The sequence below is a fragment of the Castanea sativa genome, chromosome 6 (assembly GCF_040712315.1).
Source record: "Castanea sativa cultivar Marrone di Chiusa Pesio chromosome 6, ASM4071231v1".
NCBI classification, from domain to species: Eukaryota; Viridiplantae; Streptophyta; class Magnoliopsida; order Fagales; family Fagaceae; genus Castanea; species Castanea sativa.
The window spans coordinates 45012301-45032420 of NC_134018.1; the positions used below are offsets into that span (position 1 = coordinate 45012301).

General features: G+C 35.7%; 2 protein-coding genes across 2 annotated transcripts; both read left to right on the forward strand.

Annotated features, from left to right (window-relative positions):
* The first annotated feature begins 4997 nt into the window (after nucleotides 1-4997).
* LOC142638459 (uncharacterized) lies at nucleotides 4998-8442 on the forward strand. The gene is made up of 2 exons (XM_075812490.1): nucleotides 4998-5789; nucleotides 7912-8442. Exons 1-2 carry the CDS (start codon nucleotides 5389-5391, stop codon nucleotides 8141-8143), a joined length of 633 nt encoding a protein of 210 aa, XP_075668605.1. The 5' UTR covers nucleotides 4998-5388; the 3' UTR covers nucleotides 8144-8442.
* A 7398-nt stretch (nucleotides 8443-15840) lies between these two features.
* Nucleotides 15841-19544, forward strand: LOC142638697 (uncharacterized). Its single transcript, XM_075812758.1, has 3 exons — nucleotides 15841-16275; nucleotides 16689-17054; nucleotides 18551-19544. The coding sequence occupies exons 1-3, from the start codon at nucleotides 15985-15987 to the stop codon at nucleotides 19217-19219; spliced, it is 1326 nt and encodes a 441-aa protein (XP_075668873.1). The 5' UTR covers nucleotides 15841-15984; the 3' UTR covers nucleotides 19220-19544.
* The last annotated feature ends 576 nt before the right edge of the window (nucleotides 19545-20120 follow it).

A 20120-nucleotide genomic window follows, 5' to 3' on the forward strand; every position in this document is an offset into this window, starting at 1 on the left:
ATATAAATACAAATTTTGATTAGCTAAGCATAAATATTGTGACCCAAGAGTCGAATGCTGAAGAGAATTATACTAGATTCAATAATATTACAAACACAACTATTTTTGCAATAATTGTTGATTTAGTTGATTGTGAGTGTTGAACACAATTAACTTCACACATATGGATGAATGCTCAATTGACTAGTTCAATAATTATGAAATTTATAGTAAAAAAATTTGTCCCTAATATGAGATCAATTGGATTTTTGCAATATATATATGAGTTGGGTTCAAGTTACACTTGGTGTAAATCTAAGTAATATTACACTAATCAATATTTTTTAACTGTATGTGAATTTTGATAAATCGACCGTTGGATTACATTATTTTTGTATATTCTCCATGCTTGCAAAATTTCAAAATGATCAAAGATCAATAGTGATGTCATCTATCAACTATATAAATTCAAGATTTTGTAGTTTAAAATAATGCATAAAAGATGAGTTTTTGGATCGAATGGTAAATAACATCTGATTGGTATGAAAATTGACATGCATGTTTAGAACATATAGAACATGTAATCCAACGGTGGAATTTTCAAAATATAAATTTATTAACTAATTATTGAGTGGTGTAATATTGTTTACAGTTACACTATGTGTAACTTGAACCCAACCCTATATATATAATATATATATATATATATATGTATGTATGTATGTATGCATGTATGTATATGTAAGGGTAGGTTTTGGATCCTACGCCCGAAAAGCAACAGGGTTAGGACCTAGAGAGCCCAACACAATGAATTTGTAAAGAGTGAGCTTATAGGCTGGGTTTCAATTGAAGAACCAACGCGCACAGTAGATTAAGGATAATAGGAAAGTCAAGAAAATTAAGCTGTATGCGAAGAAAATCACTCCTCAGGCGAGGAGAGTAGTTCTTGAATATATTTTTTCAGATTTGGTTACAATTTCTGTTCTAGGTTGCTACAGTGTTTTCTTCCACAATTTTTCAAATCCCTTTGTTCTGGTGGGTTTCTTACATTATATAGCCTCTTTTCGTTGATCTTGACCCTCCATTAGACGTTTCCCCAAATCTTTTGTGAGTCGTGGCAACTAAGACGACACTGTTCAAGGGTTTTCTCCACATAAATGCGGTCAGAAGGTTTGGTGGGGTGCAATTAATGTAGTGGTAGCTTCCATCCCTTCAGACATGACATGCTTAACCCCCTCTCTGAAGTCCTTCCCCTATAGTGTGGTCTCCTTTGATGATGTGTCAGTGATGTGGCCATGACTCGCCTCCCTAGCCTCATTGTCTGAGGGGATGGTCTCCTCGGAATTGCACTAGACTCCTCGGCCGTGGGTATGATACGTGGCATTACTATCTTATTAAATTGTTGTACCCCACAATATATATATATACTGTTTAGTGTCTGGATTATTTATTATATATTGCGTGTTAGGTTGTTGTCTTGTTCATTGATCATTGATTTTTTTTTTTTTTTTTGAGGGGAGATCATTGATGATTAGGGGAAAAAATATTGTTCATTGACAACTAGGGTAAAAAAAAAAAAAAAACTGAAAAGAAATTAAAAGCTGTTGAAAGTTTTTATTTTTATTTTTTTAGAAGAAAAAGAAAAAAAAAAAGCTGTTGAAAGTTGAAATAGACTTCTGCTGTGTCAGTCTCCAGATTATGACCATGACCAAAAAGTACAATTTAGAATTTTACCTTTATAAATTGGATTTTATTAATGTATATCTTAAGGCATATATTAGGAAATTATTTTAAAAATTTGTTATAAAAAAATAATTAATTGATTTGAAAATTTTTTAAATTTTTTATAAAAAGTTTCTTAAAATGTTTAGAGCTAAAAATGAATCATAGTCCTTTAATAGTCATGTATTATTTGTGCTGAGAACAGCAACTTCTCTACGCAATTTTTTTTTTTTTTTTTTTTTTTTATAGTGAAAATCTCACAGCATTCTCATTACTTAGGACCAAAATCCTCATCAATTACATCCAGTTGAACTTGGTTTGCTATTACAAGGGGGGTGTCTTCCACCCAAATATGACAATCAAGACTATTACTAGCTTCCCTCGCCATGATATGTGCAGCGTTGTTATGCAGTCTGGGCACATGGCTAATCGACCAGAACCTGAAGGAACCCAGCCCCATTCTTATCCCTTCCACCACCTTTATGATTGAACTTGGCCTCGGTTTTTCCCCTGTGACTGCCTTAACAACCACCTGAGAATCACTTTCCAATTCCACTTCCCACAAAGACAGCTCCCGAGCCAGAGCAAGCCCCTCTTCCATAGCTAAGGCTTCCACCTCCAACGCTCCTAATGGAAAGGGCTAATTTTTGCTCATCACTCCCATAATCTGACCATCTTCATTCTTGATGACCACCCCGATTCCACAGCTTTTCATACCTGTGAACACAGCCCCATCAACATTAATTTTGTACCTCCCATGTCGAGGTGGGTGCCATTTTGTTCTATTAGGGGCTGGACCGTGGCTAGGAGGCAGAGACTCATCTGCCACCTCCTTCGCATACTCCCTGGCTTCCATTGCAATTCTCTTTGGGTCTTTGCACCTCTTTTCATGCTTGAAAACGTTCCTATTGTTCAACACCATCCACGCTGTGATGGAAAACAGCTCCCAATCCGAGACACCATCCTTTGCTTTTAGCGTCCAAACCACATCAATGAAGTCTTTCATGGGCTGCTTCAGATTAGGGAGATTGAGGCCAACTTCCTTCCACACCCCAATAGCTATATTGCGGTCCCACAATGCATGGCCAGACGATTCATAGCCCCCATAAAGGCCACACCTACTGTTTGAGGTCACTCTCCTTGATGCAAGACAGAAATTTGTTGGTAAAATATTCTTACATGCCCTCCAAAGAAAATGTTTGATCTTGTTTGGGCAATTAAGCTTCCACACCAACTTCCACAGTCCCGCACTTTTCTCCTTTTCTGAGCAAGCTCCATCTACTTTAGCCGAGTTTGCTTCTTTAAGCACCTTGAGAGCCACCCCATACGCGCTCCTTATTGTGAATTTTCTGTTCTTTGACCAAGCCCAAATTCGAGAATCCTCGGGCAGTCTAGGACTCAGTGGTATTCCCAGGATAATTTCTGCTTCATGGGTAAGGAAAGTCTTCTTAATAAGGTCTGCCTTCCACATCCCCGTCTTCCCATCAATGAGTTGTGCAACCTTTACCAACTCCCCATCCAAACATTTTGGACTAATTACCTTAAAGTTGTTTGGGGTAGGAATCCACCTGTCTCGCCAGATCTCCACTATTTTGCCATTACCAATACACCACCTTGAACCCCTTCAACTATCTCCCTTGTTGCCATAATGCTTCGCCACACATAGGAAGGCTTTCCCCCCACTTAGGTTTCCATAAACAAGCAGCCTGCAAAGTACTTTGCCTTAAACACTCTGTGGGTGAGGGAAGAAGGGTTTTGACTCAGCCGCCACCCTTGCTTTGCTAGGAGGGCCAAGTTGAATGCTCTTAAGTCTTTAAACCCTGTTCCCCCTTCGCTTTGGGTCTACACAAATTGTCCCACGAAGTCCACGCCATCTTTCGCTCTTTATCTTTCTGCCCCCACCAAAATTGGCTCACCATTGAATTAAGGTCACGGTAAAGGGAATTTGAGAGCTTGAAACAACTCATAGTATTGGTTGTGGTCGCTTATGCCATTGCTTTAATCAAATTTTCTCAACCCGCATTCGACAATAGCTTACCTTTCCAACCAACCACTTTCCTCCCTAGTTGGTCTTTAATGCGACTAAAAGCCTTTATTTTCCCTTTCCCCTAGGGTGGGCAACCCCAAGTACCTTTCATGCTTGTGGATAATTTGAGCCCCAAAGATTTCTTTGATTTCCTCTTGTATCTCCCTGCTAGTATTTCTACTGAAAAAGAGAGATGTCTTCTCCTTATTCAGTTTTTGACCCGATTCCCTTTAATAGTCAGCTGGCACCTTTAGCACTCTATTGCCCTCATCGACACACGCTTTCCCAAAAATGATTCAATCATCAGCAAACAGGAGATGAGAAATCTGTGGCGCCCCTCGGCAGACCGAAACTCCACTTATCAACCCCTCACCCTCCTCCTTTCTAAGCATGACTGTCAACCCCTCCGTACATAACAGAAAAAGGTAACGCGATATAAGATCGCCTTGACGAAGCCTCCTCGTTGGAGTGATCTTTCCCTTAGGCTCCCCATTTATAAGTACCGAATAAGATACCGTCTTCACACACATCAACATCAGCCTAATCCATCTCTCCCTGAAGCCCAATTTTCTCATCATCACTTCCATGAAAGGCCATTCTACTCTATTGTATGTTTTACACATGTCGAGTTTTATTGCTATCAAACCCTTCTTTCCCTTTCTCCTTTAATCTATGCAATGCATTGCCTTGAACGGCACAAAGACATTATATGTAATTTGCCTCCCGGGAACTACGCACTTCGCTGATTTTTTATAATGAGCAGATGAATAATTTACGACCCTCCTTACATAAAATTAATGAAGCCAAAATTACCCTTCATATAATTATGGCATGCAATCACTGCAAAAGAGGAGGATTGACCGTTCACAACTTTAAAGTGGACTCACTCTCACCTCAGCAGAAAAATCAGGGACCTTGTAATAATAGCTGACACAGTTTCATAATAGTAGTACTTTTTTTTTTTGATTTGATAATAGTAGTCCTTGATAACCAAAAGGTGCTGAAGAAGACAAAGAAAAATCTGCTTTCGACACCTTAATTTACTTCTGAGCTGTGTGAGGCAAAGAGAACTGTATCAGATCTTTTTCCCCTAATACTTCATTTTCCTTTTTCTTCTCATTTTCAGGAATCACAATGGTTTTAGGTTTATAAGCCAAAAGGAGTAAAAGAAAGAAAAAATAAATAAAGAAAAGAAAAAGAAAAAGAAAAAAAGGATGAGCAGCCCATGTTTTCTTTACTATTTAAAAAGAAAAAGAAAAGCTTCAAGAACATATGATTCACACAAAAAGAAGAGGTTCTGTCTTTTTCTATTCTCTCTGTGTAATGGTGTTGTATTAGTATTACTACTATTTTATTTTCTCTATAAGATCTTTCGGTATTTCTCTCTCTACATCTTCTAAGTCCTGTTCAGTGGCTGACACACATAAAACACACAGAGAGAGACTACCTAACACACTACAGTGTCCAGTTGTTAAATAAAAACACACAAAAACAGAATCAAGTTGGTGTTTTTTTGCTTACAACAAAGGTTAAGAGGGACTCTCTCTCACAAAGATAGCTTAGTTTTCTTATTCTTCTTCTTTAACCTTATGTTGTGTGGGCATTCATGATCTCGGCCTCACATACACATTACATGAAGATTCTCTTTCTGGGTCTTGACAATGACAACCGTAGAGAAATCCCATGTTATTAATGTGGAGGAATGTGGGCTCCGCCGGAGCTCCGGCACCGGCGGTGACGTGTACTCAGACTCCGGAGACAGGTCAGATGAGGATCAGAGAAGTTCAAGTGGGTCTGAGACTGAGATTGTTGGAGTTTCTGATAAGGGGAGGGAATCCTCTGTGTCAGAGTGTTCTGTGGAGGTGGATCTGGAATGTGGGGTGGCCGAGGATAAGTTACATTTGGCAAAAGTTGAGAGGGACTGTAGGATTTGCCATCTGAGCATAGATGCAGCCAATCCTGAATCTGGGTTTCCCATTGAGTTGGGGTGTTCTTGTAAGGATGATTTAGCTGCTGCCCACAAGCAATGTGCTGAGGCTTGGTTCAAGATCAAGGGAAACAAGTAAGCTCCTTAAATTTGTTTTGGATGTGACACGTTTGTTGGTTATTGGCTTTTTGTGAATTTTAGTACTGTTTTTTTGGATATGATCAGAACATGTTCGGTCTTTTATGTGTTATTAGTTTCTGCTGGATTGTTCTGAGTGTTTTGTTAGCTTTCGGCAATTTGTTAGTGTTGAAAGGATATGTGAATGTGCTTATAGTGAAATTTCTATTTAAAATTGTCATTTTTATTTTCTGGGTGTGTTCATATTGTATAAAGTTGCAGTCTTTGGAGTGTCTTGACTTAATAGATGATTGTTTAGTTCTGATCAAAGTTGGTATTGTGGTATTTGTTAGAGTTGTTTTGAACCTTGGGGTCTGAGTGTTTCAGCAATTTGTTGCTGTTGAAATGATATGTGGGGTGCTTATAGTGAAATTGCTGATAAAATTGTTATTTTTATTTTGTGTATGTGTTCTTATTGTATAAAGTTCTTGTCTTTGGAGTGTCTTGACTTAATGTATATGATTGTTTAGTTTTGATCAAAGTTGTACAAGCATTTAGGGACAATGCTGGCAAAGGACTGTACTTAAAGCAAGGAACATGATAATGGGAACTTAAATAAGAAGGAAAATCTCTACTTTTGAAGGTTTAAAGGAAAATTTGACGGTCGATTAGGCTTCACAAAGGAATCAAAATCGATAAAGTAAAAGATAAAAAGCACATAGATGTCCTGCTTCTTTAAACTGTGCAATTTGATTCTTCCCTGTTCTCTTCTCTGTCCTCATAGTATTATATTACGTTTGTTCAGACACATTGCGTCTCTCAGTCTTTCTCCTTTCCAATTTCTCTTTATTTCCACGGGACAAGTTTTTATTTTTATTTTTTTGATGTAACAGTGGATAAGTTGGTTTAGATACTTTCCAAGTTAAATTATGTTGCACTTGGTATTTTCTCGATATGGTACAATGTACACTGACCAGGTCATTCTGATTTCTGGTTCACTGTTTCACAGACTCGATCTATGCACCTCGCATACAGGATTTTGATAATTCACGCATGCATTTCGGGGCAGTTAGGTTGTAACCTGTCCTTTTTTTTTCTTCCTAAAGTAGATAGGCACTACCAATTGTCCGCCTTTCTATCACTTTTGGAGCTGGGTTGGTTTTGTTCATTCTCTTTCACTTATCAAGATCATGAATGCTTTGACATGTATACTTGCTTTTATTTTTAGATGGTATCTAGGCCAGCTCTTCCTACTACAATGAATTTGCTCTAGGTGGGAAAATTGGGTTGAGGATTTGAGGTTCAAAATGCTTTGATATGCATAGAAAGTGAAAAAAATAGCAAAGAGTATATTGTTATTAGCATTATTTCAAAATACAGAAAGATGTTTTCAAACAAATCAAATTTGGAAAATTAAAATCTATTATATGCTGTTTCCGTAACATTGAAAAAAAAAAAAGTTGAAGCATTGCAAAATCTATTTCCTTTTATTATTATTATTATTATTTTTAAAATTTAGAAAAAATATATGTAGAAATTGGTTACATTACCGTTTACTGAATTATGTTTCGTGTGGCCTCAGTGAGGAAAACATGATGATATTCATTATATACCATAACTATTCACTTATTTCTGAGTTTTTTCACATTACTGTTGAGTTGAAGGCTATAAAATCTATTCCAATGTTCTGTTTAATTCCAGAATTTTTATACCATTTTATCCACACTAATACTCTTGTAGACTTAATTTTACCTTTCAGAAACAGTTTCAATAGCTTCCTGCCTGACAGCATTAGCAAACTGTCCACTATTCTGATTGTATTTTAGCTGTATCCAACTTTGGAAACTCAAAACACAGAAATGAGCAAAGAAAATTTCTCCTGGTTCACTAATGTATCATATCAAAATTTTGGGGTCATCTCGTGTCCGAAGGCTAGTTGAATTGGTTGGTGTTGTATCCTACTACTTGTTCTCAGAAAATATAAATACTGAGCTCTTATTTGGTTCAGATTGATCTACCAGTACCATCATTTTTTGAAACAGAACGTTACATTGTTTCGCCTGCTTTTTTAGGAATAACCCCTGTATAATCTATTTCTCTGTAACTTTATAATAATCTTCTTTCCTGTATGTAACTGCAGGACCTGTGAGATTTGTGGATCAGTTGCACGCAATGTTGCTGGTGCAAATGAGACCGAGTTGGAGCAATGGAATGAGACAAATGATGCTGCAACAGCAGTAGCACCTGCACCTGTGCACCCTGCAGAGACTCGAAACTGCTGGCAGGGACACCGGTTTCTGAATTTCCTGCTTGCTTGTATGGTCTTTGCTTTTGTCATCTCATGGCTCTTCCATTTCAATGTACCCTCATGAAATCCTATGGCAAGAAATATTGCATTTCGCCTGGGTTGATGATTGAGAAGGAGTAAACAAACCCTTATGTCTCTCTTAGCACTTTGCAAAGGTACATCCTCAGTACTCCTATCTCCATACTTGCCTGGAGTTAGTGTTTCTGTATCTGCTTGATATTTATACTAATAGTAAAAGCAGAGCTTCATTGGGCTGTTGTGTAATCTATGTTGTATAACCCAAAATAGTATCATATTACTGTTGTAACTTTATTGGCTTTGTTACATTTGAATCACAATGTAGTCTTCTCAGTCTTTCGCCTCTTTTGTTGGGCTTCAGAGAATTCTGTTGGATGGACCAGCTGCATGGTTGCATCAATTAATTAGATATTGGATTCTTTAGTATGCTTGAGTCAAAGAGAATAAGCAAGCACATGTTCTTGTTACAGGCATCTAACGCAACTTTGAATTGGCTTGAGATTTCAATGGGTATGTTTTAAAACCTGCATGAGCTTATTAATTCACTGAATTTTTACCCAGAGGTTCAAATTTAAGTCCCACAATAGTGTACTCAAACCTAAGAGAAATGTAATATATTGTTAGAACTTACAATAGAAGGAAGAAAGTAAAATAATGTAGGGAGGAGAGAAAAGAGAAATAAGAGAATTAATATGGTTTAGCCCGATGATCTATGTTAAGAGTGAAAAGACCTTTACGGTTATATCTTTGTTATATTGAGTAGTATGTTACAATAGACCTTTTAAGCAAGGTATAAAAGCAAGAGCAAACCTTATGGTTATTTACTTATTCTTCAAGTACATGGGGGGCCTATAATAAACTTGGGACAATGATTTGCAAGGTGCATAGAAGCACCTTGTTGTCAAAGTAAAAATGAAGTAGGATTTGTCCTAAGGTACTTGGGGCAATGAAAGCTATGATGATGGGGGCTCTTCTTTTCTTTTTTAATCGATGGAGCTTCATTTCAGGTACCATAAAAAAGAAAGACTGATGTGCATGCAACCCTGCATCTGCAGCTTTGCAAAACAATTGGCCACAAAAAAGAGAGACAAAAAGGACAAAAGTTAAAGTTAAAAGATAATCTTACAGAAAAACAAAGAATATTTATTGACCATCTACGTCGGCTATATAGTAACCTTGATCTCCTAGGATCCAATATTAAGACATAAACATATAGTAACATGGACCCCGGTGCAAAAGTAATTTAATTAGGTGATCTAATTGTCAGACTCTCAGTCTGTCTAATCTCAGCAGTGTGATTAGATTAGATTTAGATTTGGACTCGGTCCTCAGGTGAGGTTAAGTCATTCATTGCAAGATTATCTCCTTTGAATATGCCGAGATTTGTGGTCATAGTAATCTTGATCTTCCAGAGATTAGTCATTAGGTTAGATCCTCATTAGCTTTTATTTTTCTTATAATTCCAGTCTACAGTAGAATCTTGAAATTAATGATTTATAAATGTGACTTTTTTTCTAATGCAATTATGAATCTATGACATTGTCAGTTAAACTAATATAAAATCTGTATAATTTTTTTTAATTGGTAATAAAATCTCTATAGTTGGTATATAGTGACCAATATAGTGCATAATTTTCTTTCAAGTGGGCATTTTAAAAAAGAAGTCTTTATAAATATTTCTCTAGTGAAATATATAAATTTTTTTTAAAAATTGCATTCTTAAACACACAAAAAAATTGCATTCTTGATTCTTGTTAGTTTTCATTCTCTTTCCCAGATCCCAGTCAGTGGGTGATCACTCATAAGTATTCCCCAAAAAGTGATAAATAGATTAATCAATTAAAAGAAAGAAGTTGTGAGTTCCAGTTAGTTCAATTGGTAAAGTCTCTGATGGTTGTATAAGGGATCTGGGGTTTAATCTCTACCTACACCAAAAACTAATTGGTGTCTTGGTTTGATAATAAAGAACAATTATCAAGAGCGGACGCCATAAGTTGAAACTATCTTTTAAAAAAAAAAACCTCTCTCAAAGAAAATTAAAAGAAAGAAAAAAAAGAAGAGAATTCAGAGATAGATATTTTGAGGAAAGACTGGATTTGTCATTATCATATTCACCACGAGTGGAGGCGCATGCTATGCTCATGAATGGCTTTCAAAAAGAAATTTATGTATTACAACTTCCCTTTTCATTAACCTGCACTTCGCCCATAAATTATAGGCTATGATGCATTTTTGACGAAGTACTAACCAGAATCATTATAAGAGTATTGGTAATATTAACATGTTGATCTAAGCTATTTAATGGTGATAGCGAGGTTTCATGTGATTATCTTTATACTTCTATAGATTATGATTTCTAGAGGAAAAGATCATTTTTATTCTTAGACAATAGTCACAATAGCCAGTGGCAGAGGGAAGGGGCCATGACCTGGCTTTTGAAAATACCATTTCCTTTCTTTTTCTTTTCTTTTTTTAATAAAAAATGAGAAAGAGAAAAAAAAAAAAAAATTCAACTAGTGCCTCTTAGATTTTTAAGAAAATTGTAAGACATGTATGTAAATGACTAATGCATTATTTTCTAGGGGTGGCAATTCGTGTTCGCGTGTCGGGTTCGTGTCGTGTCAAGTCATGAGTATTCGACTACATAGGTCAACACTAACTCGACATGTTTATTAAACGGGTCAAGATTCCTCAACCCTAACACGACCCATTTATTAAACACGTCAGTCGTGTCGACCTGTTTATCAGATTTTATCAAAATGAAAAATAAAAATTAATGAAAAAACAAACAAATAAATATTTTTAATATAAAATTCAGAACTAACGAGTAACTGCATCACAAATAATCATTTAAAATTAAAGCATATCCTAATATCACAAATAATCAATCACATTATGTCAAAGAAAATAAATCACAACAACTAATAAGTTTATATACCTAGAGTTTGAAGGGTATATTGGTAAAATATCAATTAATTAAACGGGTCAGACGGGTCAAACGGGTTCTATGTGTTCAACACTAACCCAACCCATTTATTAAATGGGTTAGTCGTGTCAACCCGAATATGACACGAACCCATTAAGCCTCAACCCATAACCTGCTAATTTCGTGTCGTGTCGTGTCGGGTTCGCGGGTCGTGTCAAATTTTGCCACCCCTATTATTTTCTTATCTTTTTACTCTTATTCCATATATTCCGGTATTTAGAACTTTTTGAAAGTTTTAACTATTTTCCTGTGTGTGTTTAGTCCATGGTATAACATATACACACGCACGCCAAGTAATCACAAAAAAATAATTTTTTGGAGGTGATTTCAAGATGAGAGCTTGAATGATTGAACTTAGGATCTTATAGATCTCATGAGTCTTTAGGAATTTTTAGACCAAGCCTTTAAGTTTAATTGATCAAACCCAAGTGTATTCACTATAGATGTTCCTAAAAATAGACAAGCTTATGCAAATAATAATACATTTTTTCCCCTTTAATTGTGATCACTTTGATTTAAAAGATAGTTTGTAGTTAACCAAAACTAATTTAATGGATTTTTTTTTACTTTTCATCTATAATATCAAATTGATGTTATTTTTATTATAAATGTGTTCAATAAGTTACTTATTGGATTTAGAATTTCTTGATATCTTTTTAACTTGGATTGGCCCTTAAAAACAGTCTATGTCTCCGCCTCTAACAATACCTATCAACAATTGCTAACTTGCACGATGCATAGAAAAAGTAACATAAAAGAATATATTTATTCATGATTTTTTTCCCTAAAAGTAGTTGCATACTTAACAATAATAAAAAAGTTAAAAAGCTAATAATAACCTATTATATTTAGTTAGATGATTAGATCATGTGACGTGACTTCATAAAAAAAATATAATAATATCAACACTAAAATATACAAATTAATATTGTAATATAGTATTATTACTAATCATGTAATGAGCTTGCTCATCTTTTAACCAGTTGGACATTTGTTTCTCTAGCTTAGAGTCTTATCTCTTCCATCCCTTAGAGGGTCTTTTGTAAGGAAGTTAATGGATCGGTTCCCTCTTTAAAGTCTTTGCCTCTTTTGAGACTTGAGTTTCCTATTCTTTCTTAATAATATTGTAAGGGATTTCACAATTCGCTCCAATACCAATGGGCTTGATCTGCGATCGAATGCTATAAAAGATTTGTGCCCCCTCATCCTTCACCAATTGGTCGTTGGATGGATTGGTAAGGCACACGGTCCGACAAGTGGTATCAGAGCCAAGGTTATAAGTTCGAGTCGTTGGAGCCGCATTGTGAGGGAGGGATTGTAAGGGATATCACAATTCACTCCAATACTAATGGGCTTGGTCTGCGATCAAATGCTATAAAAGATTTGTGCCCCCTCTTCCTTCACCAATTGGTCGTTGGATGGATTGGTAAGGCACACAGTCCGACAAATATTATCTTCTTTATAAAAAATTAACATGCAATAATTTCGTATTATTTTAAGTTTTGAAAATTATAAAGTAGAGAAGAATTTGAAACCTGATGTGACAACATAAGAGGAAATTCAAAAAAGTCTAAACATATTTTTTTTGTGAACCTATTAGATGATGAGAGAACGAAGCAAATTATGAAAGCTTAAGATGCCTTCTCCTTTTCTTTTTAGTGAATTTATAATGCCCATTTGCAAAATTTATCTTCAATTGATAAAATCTAGATACCTCGTCATAATGGCACAAAACAATAGATTTGCAATTGTGCATACCCAAAACTATGCTTAATGGACCAAACTTAGAATTGGGCTCACAACTTATTTTGTATGGAGGGCTTAGAGTTTCCTACCAAGTGCAGTTCTTTACCAACTAGGTCAATTATACCTTTCAGCTTTCACTAACTTCCTTGCTACCTTTCTCTTAGTTCCCCCTCCTTTGATAATAAGTTCTTACTTTTATCACTCTCCCTCATTACTATGAATTGCCAACCACCCCTCTCTCTTACTCGACCTCCCTATTTATAGCTTGAGGTTGGTGGGATGCTCATGATTAGCTTCTGGTATCACTCGTGTGGGTGGGGTCCAATTTGATTATTCCTGATAAGGGATATGCTCCGTTGGAAACAACGATAATGACATTGGAATTGAGTCTTGCCTCCAAAAGGCTGCTTAGCAATGATACTCCCCAAAGCAATATCAAGCTACTGAGGGCATGGGCCGCTCTGAGGCATATTCTTGATCAGGTCATAATTGACCGCCATATGCTTGTCTACTAGGTGTTTGAAATGAAATGGGCTTACTATGTGATTTTGGCCCAGTTATGGCCCTAAGTAGTGTTCGGGCCAAGGCCCAAGGCTCAATGGGCCTGAGATCATATCCCGTACAACGATTGATTCCCCACTATAGTCCGAACAATATATTTCAAATTGAGTAAAAACATTATTTTTGTTTTAACATTTGCTTCTCCAACACAAAAGTCAGGAGCAACATAAGCAAATATAACCTTTACCTACATACCTTATATTTCTAGGCTTTTTACATTGTTATTTATTCTAGGCCCCCCCAAACACAATTCACTTGTTATTTGTTGATTATTATTAAATTCTTTTTACCAACTTAATCAGAAATAATGTTGGGTTCAAGTAAAGAGAATAATGATGTGGGTCCATCAACTCCAATCTTCTTGGTTTAAGATTCTATAAAACTTCATCTACAACATTAAAAAAACTAGATTTGCAAGAGTGGCAAAGATTGCATTGTAATAATTTCTTGTCCTAAAGAATTGTCTGTATTCTGTAACATAAACTACAATGTTACCTAGTAACCAGTCTAACGGATAAAAACTAAAAGGTAGTCCCTTCACAACGTGCTCACCATGATTGGAGACAATAATTTAAAGCTGCTTTAGGTTCTAGTTCTACCCTCCTTTGGCTTCATTCCCACACAGACCCAAGAGTCGGTTCAATTAAACTATGGAATTAAATTAACTCAGAACCCAGCTAATGTGGCACAGCAAATTGGGACAAAATTTAGATTGAGTGTCTTCCTAACCACCGTGCTTGCATTCTCAATTAAAGTGTCGGTCTCATGCTCCGGCAATGGACATGTATCGCCGACATTTTCATTGTTAATCAAAGGTTACACTTACATACATTCTTATCCATTCATGCGTGAAAGTTTGGATTAGATATGCTACTGCCAAAGGTAGCAAAGTGCTATCCATAACATAGGGAACATACATACTGCCTTTGCAATTGGGGTTCTTTTGCTTTTTCTTTTTCCCTTTTGTATATTCAATGATTCGTTTGTTATAAGAAACATTTTGGGTTGTTTATATTTTGTGACTTGGTGCCTAAAGTTTGGTGAGTTTTTGGCTAGTGTGTTTCAGGCTCCACACATTAAAATATTGACGATATCAAGGTTGAAAAAAAAAAAAAAAAATGTAAGCTGTCCAAAGATTAAAAATTAATCAACTTTTAGAATAGGGGTGACAATTCGTGTTCACGTGTCGGGTTTGTGTCGTGTCGACTCATTAGAATTTGACTATATGGGTCAACACTAACCTGACATGTTTATTAAATGGGTTAAGATTCATCAACCCTAACATGAACCATTTATTAAACGGATCAATCGTGTTGACCTATTTATCAGATTTTATGAAAATGAAAAAAATAGTATTAATCAAATTGAGTTATAAAAAGCCAAAAAAATAAATATTTTAATATAAAATTTAGAACTAACAAGTAACTACATCACAAATAATCATTCATGATTAAAATATATTTCAATATCACAAATAATCAATCATAATATGTTAAATAAAATAAACCACAACAATTAATAAGTTTATTTACCTAGGATTTGAAGGGTATATTGGTAAATTTTTATTTAATTAAACGGGCTAGATAGGTTAAATGGGTTCTATGTTTTGGACATTAATCCAACTTGTTATTAAACGGGTCATTCATATCAATCCAAATATAACACTAACCCACTAAGTTTCAATCCATAATTTGCTAATTTCGTGTCATGTTGTGTCAGGTTCGTGGATCGTGTCCAATTTTGCCACCCTTAGTTTAGAAAACCTTTTAAATTTTAGGATTAAGAAGTAAGAACCATAAGTAGAACCCTAGTAGTAGTGGGACTGTGGTAAGCCAGTAATGTTTCTTACCCAATTAAAGTTACTTTCTGTTGGAATGTAATTTTTTACATGACAATATCTTTCAACTAGAGCACTTAATAGTCTCAAGTATGACAATAATAAGACATAACCTCACTTCTAAATATGTCAATAGTAAATAATTAATAAATCAAACCTATCATTTAAAAAGCTTTAGTTATTAGTTAATGAAGCTTGAAAACCGGCTTATTTGTTTTTTTAATGTTGGTAGCATTCTATGTAAGTTAAACCGTTGAAATCCATTGTACAAAGTCTAGAGAACAAGAATTCTTAGAATTAAACCAATCAGAGTCATGATTATTGAAGAAGTTAATTAGCAGATTAGCATTAAATAAACAAAATTAATGGGATGCCACTTGAGAGTTGAGAGAGAAGAACCTTATTATCAATTACACAAATTTTAAATTCAATTAAATCTCATTATCCAACAACATGAAATATTGAAATCTAAATTATTATTTATCAGTCACCATCAAATTTTATATTAATTAGGAGTAAATTTTAATTTTCAAAAGAGAGAGAGAGAGGATGAGAGAGCGTGCAAACACGACATAGACAAAGCTAACCACGTTTACATAGGGGGCCATTGCCGGTTGGTAATTCTAGACTCCCTCCCTTTGAATCCAAGACTCTCTCTTTCTATACCATTCACAAACTCCCAAGCAAAACCCACATCATATTCCAAAAAAACAAAAGACACTTCTCTCTGCCAATCTTATTAGCTAGATTCTCTCTCATGAGGAAACTCTGTCCCAACTTTGATCGTGAAGATGGGCTCGACACAGTCCTCGAGGTCCCAATCCCGGAAGAGATGTTCTCCAACAAGAACAACAATAGGTCATGGCAAAACATGAAGTCATGGATGAAACCAAACGGTGAAAAATCACAACAGGCCATGGCAACAGTATTTGGAAGCCGAAATGCAGAGATACAACTCTTGCTTGGTGTCGTTGGAGCTCCATTAATCCCTCTTCCTATCCGTGCTGATCACCAACCCATCAACTCCAACATCAAAGACAACCCTATTGTAAGTGTCACCTATTTTAATATCTTTATATAACAGCATTACATCATACACACACAAAAAAAAAAAAGAACTATCCCAACATGCCACTTTTGTCTCCTATCTTTGTAAATATCATATTTACTTTAGCACTTCCAGTTCTCCCACATTCATGCAACGACAACAACGACGACGACAATCTAATATTATTCCTAGCATTGTGGGGTTAATTATAGATTCTTACAGAAGATCGATTAAATACATTCTTTTCTGTCATTTTATTCTATTTGAATTCATACTTTTTGTTACTCTATTTTTAGTCGTCCCCAACATGTCCTCTACATTTCCTCAACTTTGAACCATTTGTTAAGTTAAAATAAGTTGTGGCACCATTGATTAAAAGCTTATAACTTTATATATGATGATTATATTGACAGGAGGCATCAATGGCGAAATACATAGTGCAACAGTACATAGCAGCAGTGGGGGGAGAGAAGGCAATGAGGTCCATTGACAGCATGTATGCAATGGGGAAAGTGAGGATGGGTGCATCAGAGTTCAGTTCAGGTGAAGGTAGCTTGAACAACAAGGTGGTGAAGGTGAAGAGTGTGAGACATGGGGGTGGAGAGATGGGTGGGTTTGTGCTTTGGCAAAAGAGGCCTGACTTATGGTGCTTGGAGCTTGTGGTCTCTGGTTGCAAAATCAGTGCCGGTAGTGATGGTAATTTGGCTTGGAGACAAACCCCTTGGCACCACTCTCACGCTTCACGTGGTCCACCTAGGCCTCTTAGGCGTTTCTTACAGGTACCCCTCTCTCTTTGAAGTAATTCACAAGGGAATTCAATTCTTTCTAAGATAATTCTATCATATTCTTGAAATTTTATCTGTCCTTTTTGAAAAATAAGTGGATTAGAGTGTATCATATCATCGACTATATATAAAAAAACGTTGATTATCATCATTTTGGTGGATTAAGAGGTTTTTAAATTTTGCAGGGTAACTATGAGCATATAGATTAGATTAGATCTTATCATATTTTTAACTTTGAAAAAATGGTTATCACTCTTGATATTTATTTAAACTATAATGTGATAAAATTTAATTGATTTGTTTTATTGATAAGAGTTTGAGAAGTTCATGGTGAAGTTATTTCAAAAACTTGAAGGTAGTGTTTGTTGCACACAATACCCATTATAACTGAAAATGTGACTTTAACCTTGTGTGTAATACGTATTAGCGCAAAACTTTAGTATACGATTTTATCACATGTAAAACAAATTTATCAAGATTCCCTTTTAATTGCATTGATTGAAGCTTTATTTATGAATGGTATAATTGTCTTTTTTGCTAATGTGGAAGCTGTATTTATGAGCGGTATAGTTGTCTTTTTGCTAATGTGGGAGAAGAGAACCGCCAAACACTCATTAAGTCTAAAAGTCTTAACTAATAATTCTCATGATCTTGGCATATAGTCGTAGCCTTAGCTGGATTCTTACCCTTATCAGAAACTAATTGAGAGTCTCCTTTCAGACTTTACCCACGCAAGACCAAAGCTTGAATTCCATGTGCCCTTCAAAAAAAAAAAAGTCTGGCATGCATTCCATGTTCGATTCACTCTATTGGGTACCTTTTTTTTGGGGTCAGAGTTTCATCATCTATTTTCATGATCATACCAACTAATTACGTTTTCCACGCTCAATGGCCCACTTCATTGCGGGGCCTAGCCCACCAAAAATTAACAGGTTGTTTGTTGTTACCTATACCAACAAGATGTGTTCTCTTTTCCTTGCATCTTCTTGGCTCTTGCACTTGTATTCCTAGCTGAAATTTTAAAATTTTAATTTGAATCTACTAGAGTCAACAATCTTAATCAATGTGCAAATTATTAGAAGAAGAAAAAAAAGAATGTATATAAGTCAACAGCTTAGTTTTTCTTTAGCAGCTGTAAAAGGAAGATAAAAAGTCAATAGTGGTTGGTTTATGTCTATCAATTCATTAAAAGTCTTTTTAAAGGGTCGGTTGGTGGATTAATTGGCGCAAGTTAATTAGAGCATATGAATCGGCTTGACCCATTTAAGCCTACACAAGAGTCTGTTCCCATTAGCAGGCCTGTAAAGTCAGTATTACCAAAAAAATTCTCTCTCAATTGGGATTTAAAAATCAAACAGAATAAAAAAGTTGCACTTAGAATAAAAAAATTGAATAAACAGCTTAATTTTCTCAATTGGGTTTATTTTCACTGATTCATATACAACATTTTTCTCTAGACAAATTACTCATATACGTGTGACACTCAACAGGGTCTTGATCCAATGTCCACAGCCAATTTATTCTCAAATTCAGTCTGCACTGGTGAGAAGACAATCAACGATGAAGACTGTTTCATACTAAAACTTGAAGCTGAATCCTCAACACTAAAAGCAAGAAGCAACAGCAACGTAGAAATAATCAGGCACACAGTGTGGGGCTACTTCAGCACAAGAACAGGCCTATTAGTCCAACTAGAAGACTCTCACCTCCTCAGAATCAAAGCCCCAAGAAATGAAAGCATATTTTGGGAGACCACAATGGAGTCATTGATCCAAGACTACCGAACCATAGATGGGATAAACATTGCGCACGCGGGCAAGACCTCGGTTTCTTTGTTTAGGTTTGGTGAGAACTCAGAAAGCCATTCCAGGACTCGAATGGAAGAGGTTTGGACAATTGAAGAAGTTGATTTTAACATAGAGGGATTGTCCAAAGATTGTTTCTTGCCTCCTGCTGACTTAAAGAAAGAGGAAGAAGGGTGTGGTGTAACAAATGATGATGTGAAGTTACAATTGAAGAAAGAGGAAGAAGGGCGTGATATAACAAGTAAAGTGAAGTTACCATTAAAGATTCGATCGGCTTCGTTTAGGATTAATTCCTCCAAGGTAGTAGCTATCGATATTGAAGACTCAGATGACATTGAGAGTGAGGAAGAGTAATGTTCAATCTGTTTTCATTTTGTACATATATGATACACCATCGCATTATATATACATGATGATGCGCAATTTAGTTTTGCATAGGTGAACTGTTTAAGTATTGAATTTAAACATAAAATGAGAGTCACCATTAAGGTATGTAATGGTGGTGATGTGTAACTCTGCATGCATATCTCCCATCAACGGAGAGGTGCTTTATGGAAAGTCAGGACTAGAGGGGCATTTCATGACCTCGCATCCATATATCATACTTTGGATGTAGCAAATATAATTGTAATTTAAGAAATATGATCATTTCAAAGAAGAAATACGTTCTTGCAAACTATTCTTTTACTATTTGTTAGAGAGGGAAAAGGAATATGTAGCAAATCCCAAATTGGTAGTCCAGATCTTAGTGTATATGAATTAAATTGTTTGATAAAAATTAATAAGTGATTCTAGTCGTGGGTTCCAGTTAGCTCAACTGGTAAAGTTTTTGATGCTTGTATAAGAGATTTGGGGTTCAATCCTTTCCTATATCAAAAACTGATTAGTGTCTTGGTCTGATGATAAAAAGCTACCATCAGGAGTTGATGGCCAAAGGCTTAAAGCCATCTCTAACTCTAGAGAGAAAACAAGGAAAGTAGTTTAGAGATGGATATAGGGCAAAAGGAGTTGCAACATACAAGCAAAACACAATCGGCCACAAAATTACCAAACCTTCTCTCCCATCAACAAAATCCCAAGCAACAAAAATTAACAATTAAATTTTTTAATAAATAAAGTATACAAACATATGTTGGCTTAGGTATTGGATTAAGGAGCCCAACTCAACCAGGCAAAGTGGGCCTGCAATGCACCCGCCTGTAATCCTACCACTGTTAAGAGCAGGATGTCTTTGCGACCCTATGAAACCAACCTC

Excerpts from the sequence above, each read along its gene's own strand:
- LOC142638459 (XM_075812490.1), top strand. The coding sequence starts at position 5,389 with ATGACAACCGTAGAGAAATCCCATGTTATTAATGTGGAGGAATGTGGG. Across the intron at positions 5,790-7,911 it reads TTCAAGATCAAGGGAAACAA|GACCTGTGAGATTTGTGGAT; the intron begins GTAAGCTCCTTA and ends ATGTAACTGCAG.
- LOC142638697 (XM_075812758.1), top strand. The coding sequence starts at position 15,985 with ATGAGGAAACTCTGTCCCAACTTTGATCGTGAAGATGGGCTCGACACA. Across the intron at positions 16,276-16,688 it reads ACATCAAAGACAACCCTATT|GAGGCATCAATGGCGAAATA; the intron begins GTAAGTGTCACC and ends TTATATTGACAG. Across the intron at positions 17,055-18,550 it reads CTCTTAGGCGTTTCTTACAG|GGTCTTGATCCAATGTCCAC; the intron begins GTACCCCTCTCT and ends GACACTCAACAG.